This window comes from Sciurus vulgaris (assembly GCF_902686455.1).
Source record: "Sciurus vulgaris genome assembly, chromosome: X".
NCBI lineage: Eukaryota > Metazoa > Chordata > Mammalia > Rodentia > Sciuridae > Sciurus > Sciurus vulgaris.
In genome coordinates this window covers 111,564,590-111,583,812 of record NC_136471.1, presented here as the reverse complement: position 1 = coordinate 111,583,812, position 19,223 = coordinate 111,564,590, and the positions used below count along the sequence as shown (strand labels likewise).

General features: G+C 37.1%; 1 protein-coding gene across 10 annotated transcripts in view; it reads right to left on the bottom strand.

The window, feature by feature from the left end:
• Positions 1-464: 464 nt before the first annotated feature.
• The window catches only part of DMD (dystrophin), a 2,089,750-nt gene continuing 2,070,991 nt past the window's right edge, over positions 465-19,223 (bottom strand). For 6 of the 10 annotated variants that reach the window (XM_079122788.1, XM_079122791.1, XM_079122790.1 and 3 more), the window contains 2 exons: positions 16,829-16,921; positions 465-3,033 (listed from right to left, as the gene is read on the bottom strand). In XM_079122788.1, the coding sequence (XP_078978914.1) occupies positions 2,936-3,033; positions 16,829-16,921 (191 nt within the window). In that variant the 3' untranslated portion in view covers positions 465-2,935. Of the gene's footprint in view, positions 3,034-8,679; positions 8,712-16,828; positions 16,922-19,223 lie in introns of all 10 variants that reach the window. The other 4 variants (XM_079122792.1, XM_079122794.1, XM_079122797.1 and 1 more) reach the window with 1 other exon arrangement.

Below are 19,223 nucleotides of genomic sequence, written 5' to 3'. Positions count from 1 at the left end.
AAAAAAAAAAAAAAAAAAAAAAATACTGTACACATTGCGATAGAAAGACTAAGTTTTAAAAATGTTGGTGCATAACTGGGTATGGACAATGCTATTTTCTGAGAAGCAAAAGGAAAAAGGTAGGAATATACATCTGTAATAGCTTATATAATAATAAAGACACTGGAAATTCTTTCATACCAGAAGTAATGGTGTTTACTCAAAAGGCTGTGAAGATAATGTGGGACCACCCTGTGGTGATTGAGAGGTTTTTCATCATTTGCCTTTCTTGATTTTCATTCTTCAGTCACATGAATGTGGGTCTGTGGCCCCAGCTATTTGGGAAGAAGAGACGGGGAAGATCGTTTGAGCCCAGGAGTTTGAAGCCCATCTGGGTGACACAGGGAGACTTCATCCCCCAAAATAAATGAAATAAATAACAGAAATTAGATAATTAAAAGTAAAAACAAAGCATCAGTCTGATCGACACTTTTTGTAACGTAACTGCGTGCTTTATTGAGATACACAGTAAAGCAGTAATATAATACAATAGTAAGGCATATATTTGGTGAAGTCTGATATGTTGTGAAAATGCAGTAAAACTGAAGTTTAAAAAAATAATTAGTAAATGTTACAGTGTTGGTGTTTAAACACAATATTATGATACTCAAGTAAGAACCCAGTACCTGAAAACAATGACATAACATGCCATGTGATGCTTATGCTTCAGTTACACTGATTATGATTTACAGTTTAACACTCAGTGGTTATTAAGAACACAAAATAATGTCCAAATTATGCTTAAAACTCAGCAATAAAGCTCTCAGTTTTTATTCAAATATTTTGACAGACACTCCAGAACTAATATCTAAAAGATAAAACAAAACAAAAAGATTAAAACAAAATTATGCACTCTACCTCTGATTTTAGAGTGAAACTTAAAACTTCTTAGTAGGATGTAAAGTAACCCCTTTTTAAAAATCTTGGTTAAAACAAACCTCGGGTAAAGAAAAAGTTCAGCGTCACAGAAAGGAAAAAAATGCAAGACTAAAACCAAATCTCCATGTAACTTAAGAGCTCTCCTTAGAGCTTTGGGTTTCATTTTGGAAATTATAAAGGAGAAAGAAAATAGAGAATAATGTCCACACAATAGACAAGTGGCAAAGCTGTGAAATCAGGTGTGCACATTACCAGGAACACCCCAAAACCAAAGTGAGGTAGAAATAGCATGAGAAGCTGTGTGTGATGTTAATTATCATTAATAAAACAATGGACAAAACCCACACTCCAAAAGTTAATTACACTTGATGTCAGAGGTAACAGATTTGCAAAGTAATAGGACACACGGTGATTTCTATTGAATTAATGATTTTAAAAAATGAAAGAGTAATAAAATGGCATGAAAGAGTAAAGCTTTTTCCTACCAGTCCTTAGCTTTTCCTCTTCACTGTTTCCCTTCACTTTGAAGAATTTGTTTGCTTATATATTTATCCTGCCTAATTTACCAAAAAGGGTTTGCAAAAGGATTTGCTTTTGGAACAGTTGAATTGATTTGCCTTCCCATTTACAAACCTTTGTGGAACTCCTTGCAGAGAAATGTAAAGGAGGGAAACAGAGTTCATGGGCTTCTGTATTGATATTTACCACTGTCTCAATGTGATGGGGCTACTGTCTTACACATTTTCCCAAGGGTTATTTAAACTAAGTCTTGTAGCATTGAAAAATTCATCACGATGGGAAGAAAATCAACAAAACAACAATAACAACAAACCACTCACTTCTCTTGTGAGGGCCAAAAAATTTGTTGTCATTATAGAGATGTGTGTACATATGGTTATGAATCTTCATCCAGTTATTTAAGAGTGGCCTGCTCCCTAACAGGGATGGGCTAGAAATTGATAGCACTAGAGCCCCACTATTGTCCTTCTACTGCGTGGGAGTTAAAAATGCCATCTGATGCTCTAATTTCCACAGAGACATCATTAAATCTAAATTGTGGCATAGTCAGCAACAGGAAGTCAAATATATCAACCAACAGATTACTGTGATAAGGTAAGTCTTATGGATTCTTTCACATGTTCCTTTAAAAAAAATTCAATACTCTTAGTTGTCAGTGCAAAGTTTAAAATGAGAAACATCTGGAGTCCTGGACAATGTTTTAGTGTGGTAGTTTCCTCCTGGCTTCAGGCTCCAGGGAAAATTCATTCAAGACCAAGCAGGTAAGTCCGAATGACTAGAAGCAATTTTTTCCCATTAGGAAGTGGCAGGAACATTTGAAGAAGAAATTTAAAAGGTCTATAGAAATTCTTATCCCTTTCTCTATATACCTATAGTATTTATATACTTATAGACATATAGATGCATAAAATGAAAGCCCACAGCCAGACCCACTCAGTCAATAATTCTCAAAGGAGCAATGTGAAGTAGTCATTTGGTGGTGTTAGAAGAAGTCCTATCTTTAATATGCAAGGAAAGAAAAAAAGCCATGAACTTCATATGAATATTACACTAAAACAATGCAAAACAATGCGCTGCCTCAGTTCATGTGTGTCTTGTGTGTGTGCGTGTGTGTGTGTGTGTATGTATTTGTTTTTAGGGGTTTTTATAAACAACTTTTTTTTTATAAAGCACACTTTAGTTTACAATCTTTCTTTATAACTGTTATAAATTTTTAAACAACCCAAAATGCGTTCCATATAAAGAAATGGCAAGTTATTTAGCTATCAAGATTTTACATGTAGTTTTCTTATAACTTTTTTGTACAATTGCATAGACGTGTAAAACCTGCCATTGTTAACAAAACAATAACAGACTTAGAAACTACTGAAATCTACAGTATAGTACCACTACCCTTCACAAAAATATAGATTTTATTTCTTGTAAACTCTTACTGTCTAATCCTCTTTGTTGTATGAATATTATAAAAACCATGCGGGAATCAGGAGTTGTAAAACATTTATTCTGCCCCTTCTTCATCTGTCATGACTGAAACTAAGGACTCCATCGCTCTTCCCAAATCATCTGCCATGTGGAAAAGGCTTCCTACATTGTGTCCTGGAAAACAAAGAGGAAGAAAGATTTTACAAAGGGAATAGGTATCATCACCCTGATTTTCTTGCTATTTGGGAAATCATTACCCAGTTCTGGGTGAAGACAACACAGAAGCTGCACTGAAGGTGAACATAAAGGGGTTTGATTTTCCCCAGTTTCCAGGAAGAAGCAAAGCCTTGTTAATGAAGCATCGCGCATTGTTAGTATCAGCTTGCTTAATACTGGATCAGGCTACAAGTGTCATTTACATGAAAAATGTCGAGCACTGCACTCATCTTCCCAATGTAATCATCCAATGAGATTCCATGGATAAACACAAGATTCCTATTGTAACAGGAATTATTTCATGATGAGATAACACTTTTTCCACCTCACTGTATTTACCATCGGCTTGTACTAATATTTTTTATGATCAAACCACCACCACCATAACTGTCACCACCCTCAAGAGTACCATCACTGCCATTATTGCCATCATCATCACCACCACCACCATCACCCATTAACATCACAGCCACCATCATCACCATATGAAATCTTCATTTCCAGGCTGTGTCAAGCTGTGAAGGGTACAGGTAGTACTGTGAAGGTGGCTGATTCCTCTCTGCTTTTACTTGGGTTGAAAAATAAACTCTTGAGTTGACCTTTGTGTATATTATTAACATTTGAATTAGGAAACTTCAGAATAAAAATTACCTTTCATCCCCAAATCACTCTAGAGCCTAATTATAATATGACCCACATCCTAGCATGCACAAGGCCCTGGGTTCACTCTCTAGCACTGGAAAAATATAATAATATGACCCACATGTATTAAAAGGATTTGGGTATCCTATGTATCCATCTTTGATCTCCTCCTAATTGAGGGTTAACTATCAGAATAACCTTTTAATAATAATGTGGCATGACCTAGCATTAATGCCCCAGAATGGAACATAAGAACAGCATGTCCCTGGGTGCTTTGTAGCAAAATTTAGATCTAGACTATGATGATCTAAGACATACGCACTTTATGGCTTTCTTTTTCATTTATGTCCCATATTTTTATAGGGCTAATTTTAATTCTCAGACACTGGTAAATCTTTCTACTCAAAGTGCTGCCTTTGGAATGGATAGGCTTTCTTAAGCTATGACTAACTTGCCATGGATCAACTTTACAAATTCCCAGAATAACTGTTAAAAGTTCCAATAAAAATTAAAGATAGTCCAGAGCAGGTATACTGATCTAATATTTATTTCAAGAGACGTATCTGTCTGATGAAAAATATGAGGGGATCAAAAGAGGGTTCACAGGCAGGCACTAAAAGCAGTGATGGCACCAGATCACTTGTTTAATGCCATTCAAGCATTTGTGTTGCAGTGACGAAGTTTGTAAATCTCTTTGAGCTTTATTAGTGCAAAGAGTTTCGTTGAGAGCTAATTACATTCTTTTTAAAATCACTTTGGATTTTGGCTGAGACTGCAAATACAAAAACTTTTTTTTTTTTTTTGTGGTGCTGGGGATCGAACCCAGGGCCTTGTGCTTCCGAGGCGGGCACTTTACCAACTGAGCTATCTCCCCAGCCCTACAAAAACTTTTAACAAATCCTATGTACTGTTCAAAAAAGTAGTCAATAGTTTGGCAGTCCTCTGTGAAGAACTGAAATCGTCTTTGACTTTATGCCATAAAATCCACAGTAAGACACAGTGGATCCTTTGCTGCTCCTTATAGCGCAGAGTACCAATAGATAATGATGCCACCAGCCAAGAGGGCTTCCCTGTTTTGTTTTGGTAGTGGGGATTCAACCCAGTGGTACTCTAGCACTGAGCTGTATCCCCCAGCCCTTTTAACCTTATTTTGAGACAGGGTCTTACTAAGTTGCCGCAGTCGGCCTCCAACTTGGTGATCCTCCTGCTTCAGCCTCCTGAGTAGCTGGGATTAACAGGCATGCACCACCACACCTGGCCCTGTATCTATTTTTGACTGCACAGCAATCCTGGGAAATTTGCACAATCATTCATGCATAATTGAAAAGGATGAAGTACAAATTTTGAATTACTAGCAAGCTTCACAGCTATTAACAAAGCCAGTGAAAACAAAATCCAAGACCCTAAAAACCTGATATATGAATATTATCCAAACTGTTTCTTATGTTCCACATCCGACTATAGAATAGTTCACCTAATAGCTAGAAAATGCATTATAAAACAAATAGAAAAGGGAAGAATTCAGGCTTTTCCTGCTTATTAATAATAAAAATGCCTTTTTAGAATGTGTGCTAAGGGATATGGACTGAAGTTCAAAAAATATTAGAATAAGTAAATGCATCTGTAGATTATACAGCCAACTGGTACTTCTATTCTTTGAAAGGTGTTCAGTTACCACCTGGAAGGAAAATTCCAGAGTCTCTTCAGAGGTGTAAATTCTAGGGGTATCTGCTATTGAAAACTTTGCCAGGGAAAACAGATTCATTATTCTTAATATACCATATACATTCCCAGAAAATTTTAGGTGGTCTTTTACCTGTTTAGACTGTTCAGTGTTCAAAAACGGCCTTGTGGCCATCCTTTTTTTTTTTTTTTTTTTTATTGTAAACAAATGGGATACATGTTGTTTCTCTGTTTGTACATGGCGTAAAGGCATACCATTTGTGTAATCATAAATTTACATAGAGTAATGTTGTTTGATTCATTCTGTTATTTTTTCCCTTCCCCCCACCCCTCCCATCCCTCTTTACCCTCTATACAGTACTTTCTTCCTCCATACTTGCCCCCCTCCCTAACCCTAACTCTAACCCTAACACTAACCCTTCCCTCCCCCCCATTATGTGTCATCCTCCACTTATTAGCGATATCATTCGTCCCTTGTCTTTTTGAGATTGGCTTATCTCACTTAGCATGATATTCTCCAATTTCATCCATTTGCCTGCAAATGCCATAATTTTGTCATTCTTTATGGCTGAGTAATATTCCATTGTGTATATATACCACAGTTTCTTTATCCACTCGTCAATTGAAGGGCATCTAGGTTGGTTCCATAGTCTGGCTATTGTGAATTGAGCAGCTATGAACATTGATGTGGCTGTATCTCTGTAGTATGCTGATTTTAGATCCTTTGGGTATAGGCCAAGGAGTGGGATAGCTGGGTCAAATGGAGGGTCCATTCCAAGTTTTCTAAGGAATCTCCACACTGCTTTCCAGAGTGGCTGCACTAATTTGCAGTGTGGCCATCCTTATAAAAAGGAAGAACTTTCAGAGTCATCTCACCATATCTATGTCTTTAGTTAACTCATTTATAAATACCTGTTTCACCAAAATAATGATTCCAAATTTTTCATGAAAGTTTTTATAAGATCCAGAAAAAACAAATTTTGTCATGAACAAGACACTACCCCAAAGAATCATACCTCAATTCACCAGAGGATTCAAACTGCACTGTGACATGAATACAAAAACCCGATTTGTATCCTGGTTCTATTATCCATGTGGGTAAGGCAGAGCATTAGTGAGGTTATCAATTTTACCTGACAGACTTTTCTAAAGTCAAAATTAAAATCTCGTTCTATAAATGCAAGAGGCACTGAAAAGCAGCCAGGATTCAGGCGTTTGCAATCAGCTTCAGGCACAAGTTGACACCAAAATATGTCTATAGAAAGTATTAATTTAATCCATTCTTAAGCAAGGATTATTGAACACAAAGGCACCATGCGTTGAACATTAGGGCAGTTTTATGTTTTTCCAAGTTGGCACTAACTGCAACACATTTAGTCTCACAAGCCGCCACTGCCTAAGGGAGTTGTTTTCCGCAGTGATTGGAATTGAGACTTTCTGGCAAACATCCAAGACCTCAATAGCAATCTGGCACTCTATTTTTTTTTAAATATACAATTTCCAAATAAATGGTTAGCATTCAGTTGGCCCAAGCAAAGCCAGAATACTGCAGTGAAATTTGCTTATCTTTTCTTCTCTATAGTTTAATCTCTGGGAAAATATCTGGTCTACTGTGCATTTAGGGTGTTGTCATACCATTAAAAAAAGTGATTATTGTTTTGATTCTCTGGCTTCTGGAAACTTATCTGACTATAATACTCCTTAAGTACTCATCTTTGAGTGCCTCTATGCTTTTAAAAAAAGTTGTTCGTGAACAAAACACAATCAGGGGGTCAAAACTGTATATGGCACAATCTTTCACAAAAAATTAAAATACATTTTAAGAGGCACTTACCATAAGAATGAACCCAAGAAGTGTCACATATGACGTACATGAGGCAGGAGCAGTCAGTGCTTCACTGACTCAGGTTTCTTAATTTTTCCTCCCAGCCTACCACTCCCTCCCTAAGACCCCACTGCATGAAGCCTTGGAAGGGAACATTGGTGTAGACATGCTGAGGATCATGAAATTCATTAGATTTGCATGGCATGGTGTTGGCAGAATTTCCAGTATGACTTCTCATGTTTAAATGAATTAGTGGACTCCAATCCAGCCCATTGCTAATGATCCAGAATCTTCTCATAAGAACTCTCCACCCATCCAATCTGTCTCCCAGAACAGTACATGATATTGACATCTCACTGATGAGCTTTCCTTCTCCCCTCCTTCATATTAAACTCTGGGTAAGGACAATCTTGTTTCATTTGGGCTGTCACTCAACACTGTCATTCAACAGCCACTTGATTAGGTAATTCAATGTTCAGATAATATTCCTGGTAGAACAGGAGTAAGAAGCAGTTTTCACTGTAAAAACCCCAAACTGTATTCAGTGATGCAGTTGTATGCTGCTGCTTTCAACCCATAAAGAAGCATTAAAAGAAACTCAAGACTAACATTCAATTTTTTAAAAAACCTAATTGGTTATTATTCTCTCGGGCTCCAAATGCCAAATGAAAAAAAAAACATCTTCTAAAGAGCAAGTGAAGGTGACGTAAGCATGTCAACACTATTTTCTGAGGTGTCAGTACAGCATAAGAGTTAGGAGTATGGCTCTGGAGCCAGGTTGCCTAGACTCTAATCCTGGCTCTTTCACCTTGGACACACTGCTTACCCTCATGGACTGAATTTCCTTATCTGTAAAATGGGGTGAAGAAGTGTAGTTACCTCATAAATCTGTCATTAAGATTATTTGAGGGAAAAAATGGCAGGGGTTTAGAACAGTGCCTGGCACACAGTATGTGCTTAAAAAATATTAGTTAAAATGGGAAAGCGTGTAGGAACCAGGAAAAAAGAAACAAAACCAAAATGACATCACCCCAGAAGAATAAAAACCAAGGGCACTGGCAGAAAATGCTAAGGTCCTGGAAGTGGAAGGAAGCTTTATGACTCATCAATTATGCTCAAGGCTAAATTTATTTTGAAGACTTTGTTTGTGTTGCAAATGGCAACAGATGATGAACTGCAGGATTCCATCCTAGGGACCACAAAGGATTGCCATTTTAAAGAGATTTCTGCTCCCCAACCCCCATCCTGTCGTCATGGTGATGACCACAGCAATGAACGTTTGAGGAATGTTCCTCATGAGCTGCAAGTGCAGAGATGACTACCATCCTTACATTATGACACAATGTGCAATACACACATGCGCGTGCACACACACAATTCTTACACAAAGGCCAAACACAGAAAGCAGGATGAGACAGACAGAAGCCATGGCTGTGAGCCTGAATCTCACTAACCTCTCTCATTGGTTTTCCAGGGGTATTTCTTCCTTTAATAATAGAGAGAGGAAGAGGCAGAGATATCAGAAAGGAAAAAAAAAAACATGCATAAATATACAATTTCATACCAATTTGCTTCTTTTACCAAACAAATGTTGAGATGACAATTCATTTATTCCCTTCTGGAGAAAAAAAAAAAAAACAAAAAAAAACAAACAAACAAACAGAAAAACCCAAAAGACACATCTAGTTGAATAAGCTTTACATACACTTAAAAATCTGTGTAAACAGAAAACATGATCCAGGAGACATCATTTATAGAATCCACAGAGTTCACGTTTAAACTGGATGAAAATTGGCATGGAATAGAAATTTGACAAATTGAGCATTGTTTTCAAGGGTAACTGTAGGATTTCAAGTTTAATATTCAATGATCTCAGAATTTCTTCACTTTGGACTTGACAATCAACACACTGAAACATAAAAAGTAGTTGGCTGTTGTGTGCCAAAAGTCTGCACCCCAAATGGAAAGAAAAATTCCACATAGAAGCTGGACTCCATACTCTTGGGATAATTTGTTCTGTTTGGTAGAAACTGAGCATATCCATGATGGGACTGGGGACATTTGAGAAGATGGTAAGAAAAGATGAAGGGAAGAAATAGGTCTCACTAATGGGTAACCACAGAACCAGATTAAAGACCAAGCCTTCAGCCTCCTCAAATTTCAACAAATATCAGGAGTGAATGGCTAAAGACCCACTGGCTTTCTTTATAGAATCCTACATCTATATGCATCTAATCTATTTTTTAATGAGAAAGCATTTTTCATAATTGGATGGAAATTAGGAACCTCTGATCATACCTAACATCTCTTAGGCATGAAGTTTCCTTTTATCTCCAGGTCTTCATAAGTGAAATACTGGTTTTCAAGCTGTTTGACTTTGGCCATGGGATGTTTCCTAATAATATTAAATGGAATTCCAGCATTTATAACAGATAAAAGCGGAGCTGTTAGAGATCCTTTCCCACATTTCCTTTTCCTTCAACCCACCAAGCTTAGTGGCTCCAAGATGAAAACTCCCTGAAATAATTTTAGAGAATGAAGAAGTATGGAGTTACAAAAGAAATCTTTCATAACTCAAGTTCTAAACTTCTAGTATACATTAAAAGTTTTTCTAGGTATGATTTTTCCTTCCTTCCTTGCCTCCCTTTCTTCTTCCCTCCTTTTATTCCTTCTGAATTTTCCTGAGAGTTAGAGATTTCTTAGGAGTATGAAAATTCAGCTTGACCATGTAAGGATGTTCTCGATGCTCCCCAAGCTAAACAAGAGAGAGAAAAATGTATCCTGACTCCTCATCAGTAGTGTTACCAGTGGTAAATCCATACTATGTCATAGGAAAAGGGAGACTATCATTAAACCCAGTATGAATTACTCACCCTTTCCTTTGGATTCTTTTGACATGTTTTTTGGTTTTTCTTTCTTTTTAAATCTTTATACTTTGTAGCTATGCTCTCTGGTAGCAGAATTTTCTTTCCCTATAAGACTGTGGATTCTTTGAGGGTAGAGCCCCCATATTGCTCACTCACGTTTTATCCTCAAACCCTAGCCATTATCAGTATTTGATAACTGCTCTGAATTTATAAGGTAGTAGTGAGATGATGGCCAAGTCTTTTCTGTGTTCTAAGCAATTTGGCCTTGGAGTGCTATTCTTTTGCTTGAATGCCAAGAACTTATAACTTGTTCTGGCTTGTAACTTTGTTCTGCTTTTTAAACTTCACAACTTTTAGGGAGGACAGTGTTATTAGAAAATGATATGATTTCATTTCAGGATGATCATAGTTCCTAGAATGTTTAACTTTATATATCTTAATTAATTTGATGCCAAGTCATATTCAAAAGTTAGTATCAACTGCTTGCTGCTGGATACTCTGCAGCAAATAATATGAAGGTGGTTTGAGATACTTCTTCAGAAGCCATGCTTCAGAGCCATGTAAACCCTTGTTCCAAATCCTCTTTATTCGGGTCCCTATGTGGTCATTAACAGTACAAAAAGAAGGTCCTCTTTTTGTAAAAAATTAATAATAATAAAAAAAATAAAATAAACTGTTAAAAGCAAATAATGGCTGGGTACGGTGAAACATGTCTATAATCCCAGCAACTTAAGAGGCTGAGGCAGGAGGATCTCAAGTTCAAGGCTAACCTCAGAAACTTAGTGAGGCCCTGTCTTAAAATTTAAAAAAAAGGGGTGGGGGGACTGAGGATATAGCCCAATGGTAGACTACCCCTGGGTTCAACCTTCAATACAAAAACAAAACAAAACAAAAAATCAAATAATGTTTTCTATTGTATTGGGAACAGATCTACACTGACAAAATAGAACCTACTTAGTTGCAGCATTTAAAAAAGTTCTTGGTGAATACATACATACATACATACATACATACATACATACATACATATCTACAAGTACCATTTAAAAGTTTGAACTTCTAAGTACACCCTTTGGAAATGAATTTCCTTAGACCTTTAGGTGTCCATCTGGCAATGTGATATATTATCAGGATATGAATCAAGGGGAAAGGGAAATGTGTTCGGGTAGTACTGAGTCTAAATAAAGGGCTTATTCAGGTCTGGAGAAGTTTAGTTTCCTGAGGCAGTATGAACTTGAGATTATTGACTGTAATTCAGAAACAAAAGTGGAGGATGTTATTGTTTCTGGGTGTCTTTAATCTTAGTTCACTAACTATTTTTAAAAGGTAGGGAAGAATTTGTCCATTTTTAGGGCTTCTGTTTCATTACAAGTCAAAGATGATTCAAATAGCTACACTTTAAATACTGAATATGCAGGTTCTCTGGTGAAAATGGATATAAATGTATAAATCAATTCAATAGCACAGGTGTGTTGAGTTCAAAGTTTGTCAGCACTGAAGTCCATGACTGTATTCATGTAATAAGTCAGAATGAACACAAAATAGTCTAAGTCAGAGATTGATAAGATTTCTCCATGCAGGGTCTGACAGTAAATATTTTAGGGTTTACTAGTCACACAATTTCTGTAGCAACTCTTCAAATTTGTCACAATCACTTTACACACTTGTAGTGAAAAAAAAAACAGTCATCAATAGCATGTAAATGAATGGGTACGGCTATGTTTCAATAAAATTTTATTTCTTTCTTTTTTTTTTAATTGTAAACAAATGGGATACATGTTGTTTCTCTATTTGTACATGGTAAAATTTTATTTCTAACAACAGGTAGTGGGCCAGATTTGGCCTATGGGTTGACCCCTGGTGTAAAGGGATAGTTGCTCAGATCTTTTGTGGACTTAAATTAGAAACAATAGTACCCAAAAGGGGGCACATCCATCTACCTTTGTTCTTTATGTTGCTCTTCCATAAACAACAACAATTAAAAAAAAAAAATGAAACAAAATGTGAATTTTAAAAGATGTCAGGTTTTACAAAGCTGTTGGGTTGGGTAATTTAGGAACATTTGACAGAACGTATATGAGCATATTTGGGAAGGGATGATATAAAAGGGACAGGATGGCACAAACTTTGGGGGGATAAAAATTAGGTAGCACAGGTCAGTAGGCCAGAGACTGCACAGGCAGCAGAAATCCTCACATAGCACTGCTCACTGCTTTCTTGATTATCTTATTGTCCTGAGAGCTTATCTTGGATCTTATTATTCACTAATCTCTATAAAATGGCACATTATTTTGGAGAGCCCAATATCACACCACTAAGAAAGCATTTTCTTTCATTAATGCACATACTGTACATATAAAAATACATCTGGAAAACTGCTAAATGATCACAGGCTTACAGACAAATTGCTTAAAGGGTTTATTCTAAAATCTTACTTATTATTCATTCATGTAGTGTTCCTATAGAATAATGGAGGAGATTTAGAAAACATCTTAGAATAGATAAGTAGACAATGATTTTCATTACATTGGAATTCAACTTGTACATATACTCATAGACAGAGGGATGGATTACAGAAAGATAAATGGACAGATTAGATAGAAACTGGCTAATGTTCAGTGTTTAAATATACACTGAGCCACTGAAATCTCCCAAATGGTTGTGAACTAACTGTATCCAGATAGGAAAGATATAAGCACAAAGCTAAAATGTGCATACATTTACACCTTCAACACAATGTAGTTTATTTTGCCTATTACTAGGAGAGTGTTGGCCTTCAGTTTATCAGTAAATGGAGAAGCATGCAACCCTTTATTAATTTGGATAACAGTTTAGCAAGGCCATGAAGATAAGATTAGAAGCCTAATTTAACTTGCGGAATGGCCATGAATAAGGAACTTAATTTCTCTGAGCTTCTATGTTCTCTTTGTGAAAGTGAGAGATAAAGATTGGTTGATACTTTAAGGTCCAACTCTTAAGTTAAAACTTGGCAAGAGCTAACAACAAAAAATTTGTAAATTTAAAGTACACAACAACTCACCTACCTATATGCTTTATATAGTTATGAAAAATGTAATAAAAAAAACCAGAATTCTCCTCTGTGGGCAATTAACTAGCAGGGTTAAATAAACCATGAGGTGGTATTTAATAGCACATTTCCACTAAATGTCAGACCTCTGGCTCTGACATCTGTTTTGAGTTACTCAAACAGCTGTCAGAAACAGCTGTAGCAACCATGAACTTATTTATTTTTTTTTTGGTAACACAACAACAGGAACATAGATGTTAGAATAAAACTGTGAAGTCCTCTAAGACATTATCCAGGTCTTGGAAAGAACTTTCATGGAAAAATATTAATTTACTTTTCTTCCAGAAAGATATTCACCTGGACAAAGAAAACTGAGATCAGTTAGATAAGTGTTTTTCTTTTAAACATCTGGAACAGAAAATCAATTTAGTGGGTTGTAATCAGCATTTTATTTTTAAATAAATAAAACAGAGCCAGGTGTATAGGCTTGTGTCTATAATCTCAGTTACTTGGGAGGCTAAGCCAGGAGGATCGCAAGTTCCAGGTCAACCTGGGCAACTGAGAGAGAGAGAGAGAGAAAGAGAGAGAGACCCTCTCTCAAAATGGAAATAAAAAGGGTTGGGGACACAACTCAGTGGCAGGGCATCCTTGGGTTCAATCCATAGTACTACAAAATAAATAAATATATAAATACAGAAAAATTTAAAAAACAAAATAGAAGCACCATACATGTATGCAGTATAGAAGATACTGTTTCAAATATTTGTTTTTGATCTTTGTATGAATATGTGAGTATATACGTACACATGTAGTGTATGCAAACTGTTTCTCTTACATAGATAATGGTCAAATCGGGTAAATGGCTACCATTCTGAATGTAAAAATGCTTAGATGACCTTTCGTGGGTCTTCTATTTGGGACAGTCTGTAATCCTGAGATGTTAAGAGTCTCAAGAACTTCTGCTTAATAGCAACCTACCTGGTAAGATGTTCCCATCTAACCCAACCAAGTCTGTCTGTCTCTTTCTCTCTTTCTCTCCTCAAAGGAAAATGCTTTTAGTCATAAATAAAACATCTAAGAGACGCTTCTTTTTTTGGTAGTGGGGATTGAACCCTGGGATGCCTAACCACTGAGCAACATCCCCAGCCCTTTTTATTTTTTTATTTTATTTTGAGGCAGGGTTTCACTAAGTTGCTTAGGGCCTCACTGAGGCTGACCTTGAACTTGTGATTTTCCTGCCTCAGACTCTGGAGTCCCTTGGATTATAGGTGTGGGCCACCATGACTAGCTCCAAGAGTCACTTTTTAGTCTATTTTTACAATAATGAAACTTTTTATCCTTCTGAATTTGGGGAGAAAAAGGACTAGTAACAATGCCTCATTTAGCAGGAAGCATGGAAAAACAAAACAAACAAAACCCAAGGTCATGGTATCAAGAAGACCAGCCCAGGCTCCCCTAACACCTTAGTCACTGCCTTGTTATGTTGTCTGTTTTTCAAGAATATGAAGTAATTTTCTCAGGCCACCAGGGTATGATTAAATAGAAACTTAGTCAATGGAACTGGTATAAGGATAAGGCCTCCTTATCCTGTATTTGAGAACTGCAGAACTTAGGGAATGGTATTCTTCCATAAGCACTAATTTAGCAACACTATCCAGGCAGCCTGAATAGTTTCCCAAGATACCATACAAGTAAATCAATATCACACAAGTAACTACAACATCAGAGATGTTAACTGCAAATACCATATCAGAGGAGGTAAATTTCTAGACTTTTAGGAGGCTTATTTTACACCTAGTCTAGTTTCAAGGACTCTAAAGGGCAGACTCAGAGACATGCTGCAAAGGATTTTACCTTAAAGCTAATTAGAGTGGACCAGAGGCCTAGGTACAAAAGAGAAGGCAAGTCTACCTCTAGGGAAAGAAACAGCAGTCTTGCTGTTGCCTCTTTCCTGCAATATGCTCGTTGTTTAGATGTGGGAGAAATGCCCAGGGCACTAACAGAGCAGCTACCTACTTCCCATACAGTAGGTAAACAAGCTACCAGTTCAAAGGGCTGGGATAAGATGCCTATCTAGAACCTTCAAAAGAAAAGCGTGGGGGTGATGAAATGTGAACAACCTTGAAGAAGAAACTTCTACTTGAGGTTAACTCCTTCCTTCCTAATTCACTATCAGGGTACTTCTGGGATTTACTCATGCCAAATACATCTCCATTACAGACATCATATAATTGCCTTGTGATCTGAACTTCTTTGGAATTCTGAATGCCCAATGGACCATAAATTCCTTGAAGGCAAGGAACTTGTCATTTCTCCCTTGCACCCCCCTAGTACTTTTTCTGATACTAGTAGGCACTAGTAAAAGCTGACAGGATAAAATAATGAGAGTAAAGTTGAAAGCATTTGATTTCTGCCAATCACGTGTATGGACTTCTCCTTATAAATCATGACAAGTAGAAAGAAAAGATTTGTAACATATTCAGGATGGGGATGCAGGTGGCAGGTGGGGGTGGTGTAGGGGTGAGTGGAAGACAGATAAGATTCTTATCTGTTAAAATCAACACATCAGTGGTGCTCAGCAGTGAAAAGATGGCTGGTGCAGACATTTAAAATTAGCTTCCCCTGACGGTTCCTTAGCAACGCTCCGCCAGAACATTATTGCTTTTAGCGTGCACTGCACAACGTTCACTTGCACATCAAATAGCTAGGAAATGGCCATTGTTAACTGACACTGAACAAAAAGATAGGAAAAACATACTACTCAAAACACCCTCCTCATTGCCCTCATGGAGAGGAACAAATAGCCCAGATTTTCTGCTGCCCTTCCCTCCTAGTCTGCCCATTAGGGGTGCCAATCACTGGTCACAAAGCCTGGTGTTTTCTTCTTTATGCTTCTCCAAGCTTTCCTTTTATTTGATCACAGGTGACTGCTACCATTCTTTTTATTCATGGAAGGGAGGTGGATCAGTGACTTTTATGTTGGGGCAATATACCAAAAGAAATGCCCCCAGAAACTAACAATGGCAGCAAAATGTCTCTTTGGGTACAGGGAGACATCTGAAGCTCAGGCAGGCTGGTGAAAATATTGCTTATGCATAAGAAGCGCAATACACGAGGTCAAAGTGATGGAAAGAAAGAAAAACAATGTTAATACCTTTCTTTTCAAAGCCTGTATTCCAACTACGGATTAGCAAACTATTCTTTAAAGACTCATTATCATATACTTAAACAATTGGGCATGATACAATTTTTAAAAATAAAGGGCATCAGCTTGCGAGTCAGAATTCCTAGCACCACCACTTTCTAGGCATGACCTAGGCCTCACTGTAGCACAAAGCAGCCATATGTTCCTGGCAAAAGCAACAAAAGGGCATTAATTTTCTCATTTGGAAAAGTCACATAATAATTGCTCTTATTAAGTAAAAGATACCTCCTAATTAACTCTTCAGACCAAAGTATTAAGCAAGTAAAATATATGACAAAGTAGAATTCTTATTTCTAGAAACATCTTGATGACATAGGTGACTGAATTCCAAATATACCAAACCAGAAATTCATACTAAAAATAAAATCTTCCCATCATGGACCTAAATTGGCATTCCATGGGCACATGTTGGCTTTCATTTGGCAATACACACATCGGTAGGGTACAGAAGACAGTGGCATTATTCCAGTTGGTGTGAGTCCCACCTAGGTATTGGAGCTTACCTCTTGAACTAGGGAAGGAGTTGTTGAGTTGCTCCATCACTTCCTCTAACCCTGTGCTTGTGTCCTGGGGAGGACTGAGAAGATCTTCCTCGCCTTAATGAAAGAACAAACAAAAAATGTTGAATTATATGTTGGCAAAACAGAGGTTTCAGAGAAAATGGTCATGATCACTTTTTAAAAACCATTATAGCTGGGCATGGTGGTGCACACCTGTAATAACAGTGACTAGGGAGGCTGAGACGGGAGGATCATAAATTTGAGGCCAGCCTCAGCAACTCAGCAAGACCTTCAGCAACTTATTGAGACTTTGTCTCAAAATAAAAAATAACAAGGGCTGGGGATATAGCTCAGTGGTAAAGAGCCCCTCAGTTAGATCCCCAGTACAAAAAACAAAAAGTATATATATATATATATTATATATAAATTATATATAAATATAATTCTTTTACTTGCTCATAAAGAACATTAACAAAAAAAAAAATTCCTCCAGCTTACTAATTAGGGAATTATTCTTTAAAGCAAAGAATTCCACATGGTTATTTGTCTGTGTCACTATTTTTGGAGAAGAAAACTACATATTTAGAAGTTAAAGTTTGTAATCCCAGTGAAAATTAAAAAGGGTTAGGGATGTGGCTCAGTGGTTAAGCACCCCTGGGTCCAATCCCTGGTACCATGGGGTAGGGGGAGAACAAGTTAAGATAAAGTTGACAAACTTTCTTTTCTTACGATCCATTGAGAAATGTGAACCCTCTCCCCCAACTGGTACTGGAATTGAACTCCCAGGGGTTCACTAAGTTATATCTCCAGTCCATTTTATTTTTTCTTTTGAGACGCTATTATCAAGGAGGCTGTTCTGGAGCTTGCAATCCTCCTGCTTCAGCTTCCCGAGTTGCCAGGATTACAGGCATGTGCCATTGCACCCAGCTGAACATTTTTTGGGTAATCAAATAATTATTACGAACTTGCAGTGTGTCCCCTCAACACAAAAGAATGTCACATTTACTTTATGAAGGTAAGAAGGAAGTAAAGACACTGACATAGTTTTTTTCATGCTTCACTTTGACATTTCTCTAAAATTACAAACCAAACTCAAGTACCTTTAAAGTCCAATGTAACAGAAATAAAAGTTGCACGTGATCTGCATAGATAATGAAACATTAGTATTCTTAAGGATAGTAGACATAGGGTGTAATGGGGAGTTTTGTCCCTTTTCTCTTTGCTACTTGGGACTACATTATCGAAATGATATTTCATTATTTTATAGAGAGAAATTTTCTTTTTCAGTTTTGAGAAGCTGCTTCTGTGAGTAGAGTGTTGATTTGTAAGTAAAGTAGTTATTGAGGACTGGATTACCTTCTCAGGGAATGGGAATCTCCTTACAGATTTTGTGGATCACCAGTGTCTCATTGTTCATTCTTGCATTAAAGAAATACCCCTCAAAGAACATTTGGTGGTAAGGGGAAAATTTCTTGGGTGCAAATCAAATTCATCTGAATTTTGAAGGTTCTTTGAAATTAATTTTCCATAATAGTCAATCTTCCAATAATGAAAATATCATCTTTTCAAGCTCTACTTGTTCAGCACCTTGTTACTTCCATCTAAGACAAGAGTTTACTTGAGCAAGTCAGCAATAATGACTGTGTTTAAGGACAACCTCAGGTTCACATCTGACTTGGAAATGATTGGGGAGCCAGTGAGTAAGTGATTTACGTATTCTTGTCATTTCCTTTAGTCTATACCACTTGGATTTTCAATGATGATTGTAATGCTGAAGTTATTCTTACATATTTATCTTTTTGGGGGGTGAGTACTGGGGATTGAACCCAGGGATGAGTTACCACTAAGTTACATCCCCAAACCTTTTTTGAGACACAGTCTCCCTAAATTGCTGAAGCTGGCCTTGAACTTGGGATCCTCCTGCCTCAGCCTCCCGAGTGGCTGGGATTACAAGCATGCACCACCACACCCAGCTCATCCTTGCTTTTTAAAGCACCAGCTAAAAGAATCACTGCCAATGATAACCATTAAGACAAAAATCATACCTTAGATGGATATGAGGCTTCATATCATTATTAGAATGGAGAGTTAAGATTCTGGGATAATAAAACGCCTCTGTGTATCTCATGGTAATAGACCATAGGAAACCTCTTTGAAATAACAAGGACAGAAAAGGAGTACTGAAGGATTAAGGTCACAAAATAGAAAAGGAATACTCTATACATGCGCACACATGTGAGCGTACACACACACACATACACACACACACACACAATGTTTAAAGAAAGAAAAATTGACATTCAATATTTTTTGTTTCTTTTTCCTTGTAGTCTTAAGTGCCCATTGTCTGGTGAAGGTGGAATGAATGAAATACTACCAGGAGGAACAGGATCCTGAC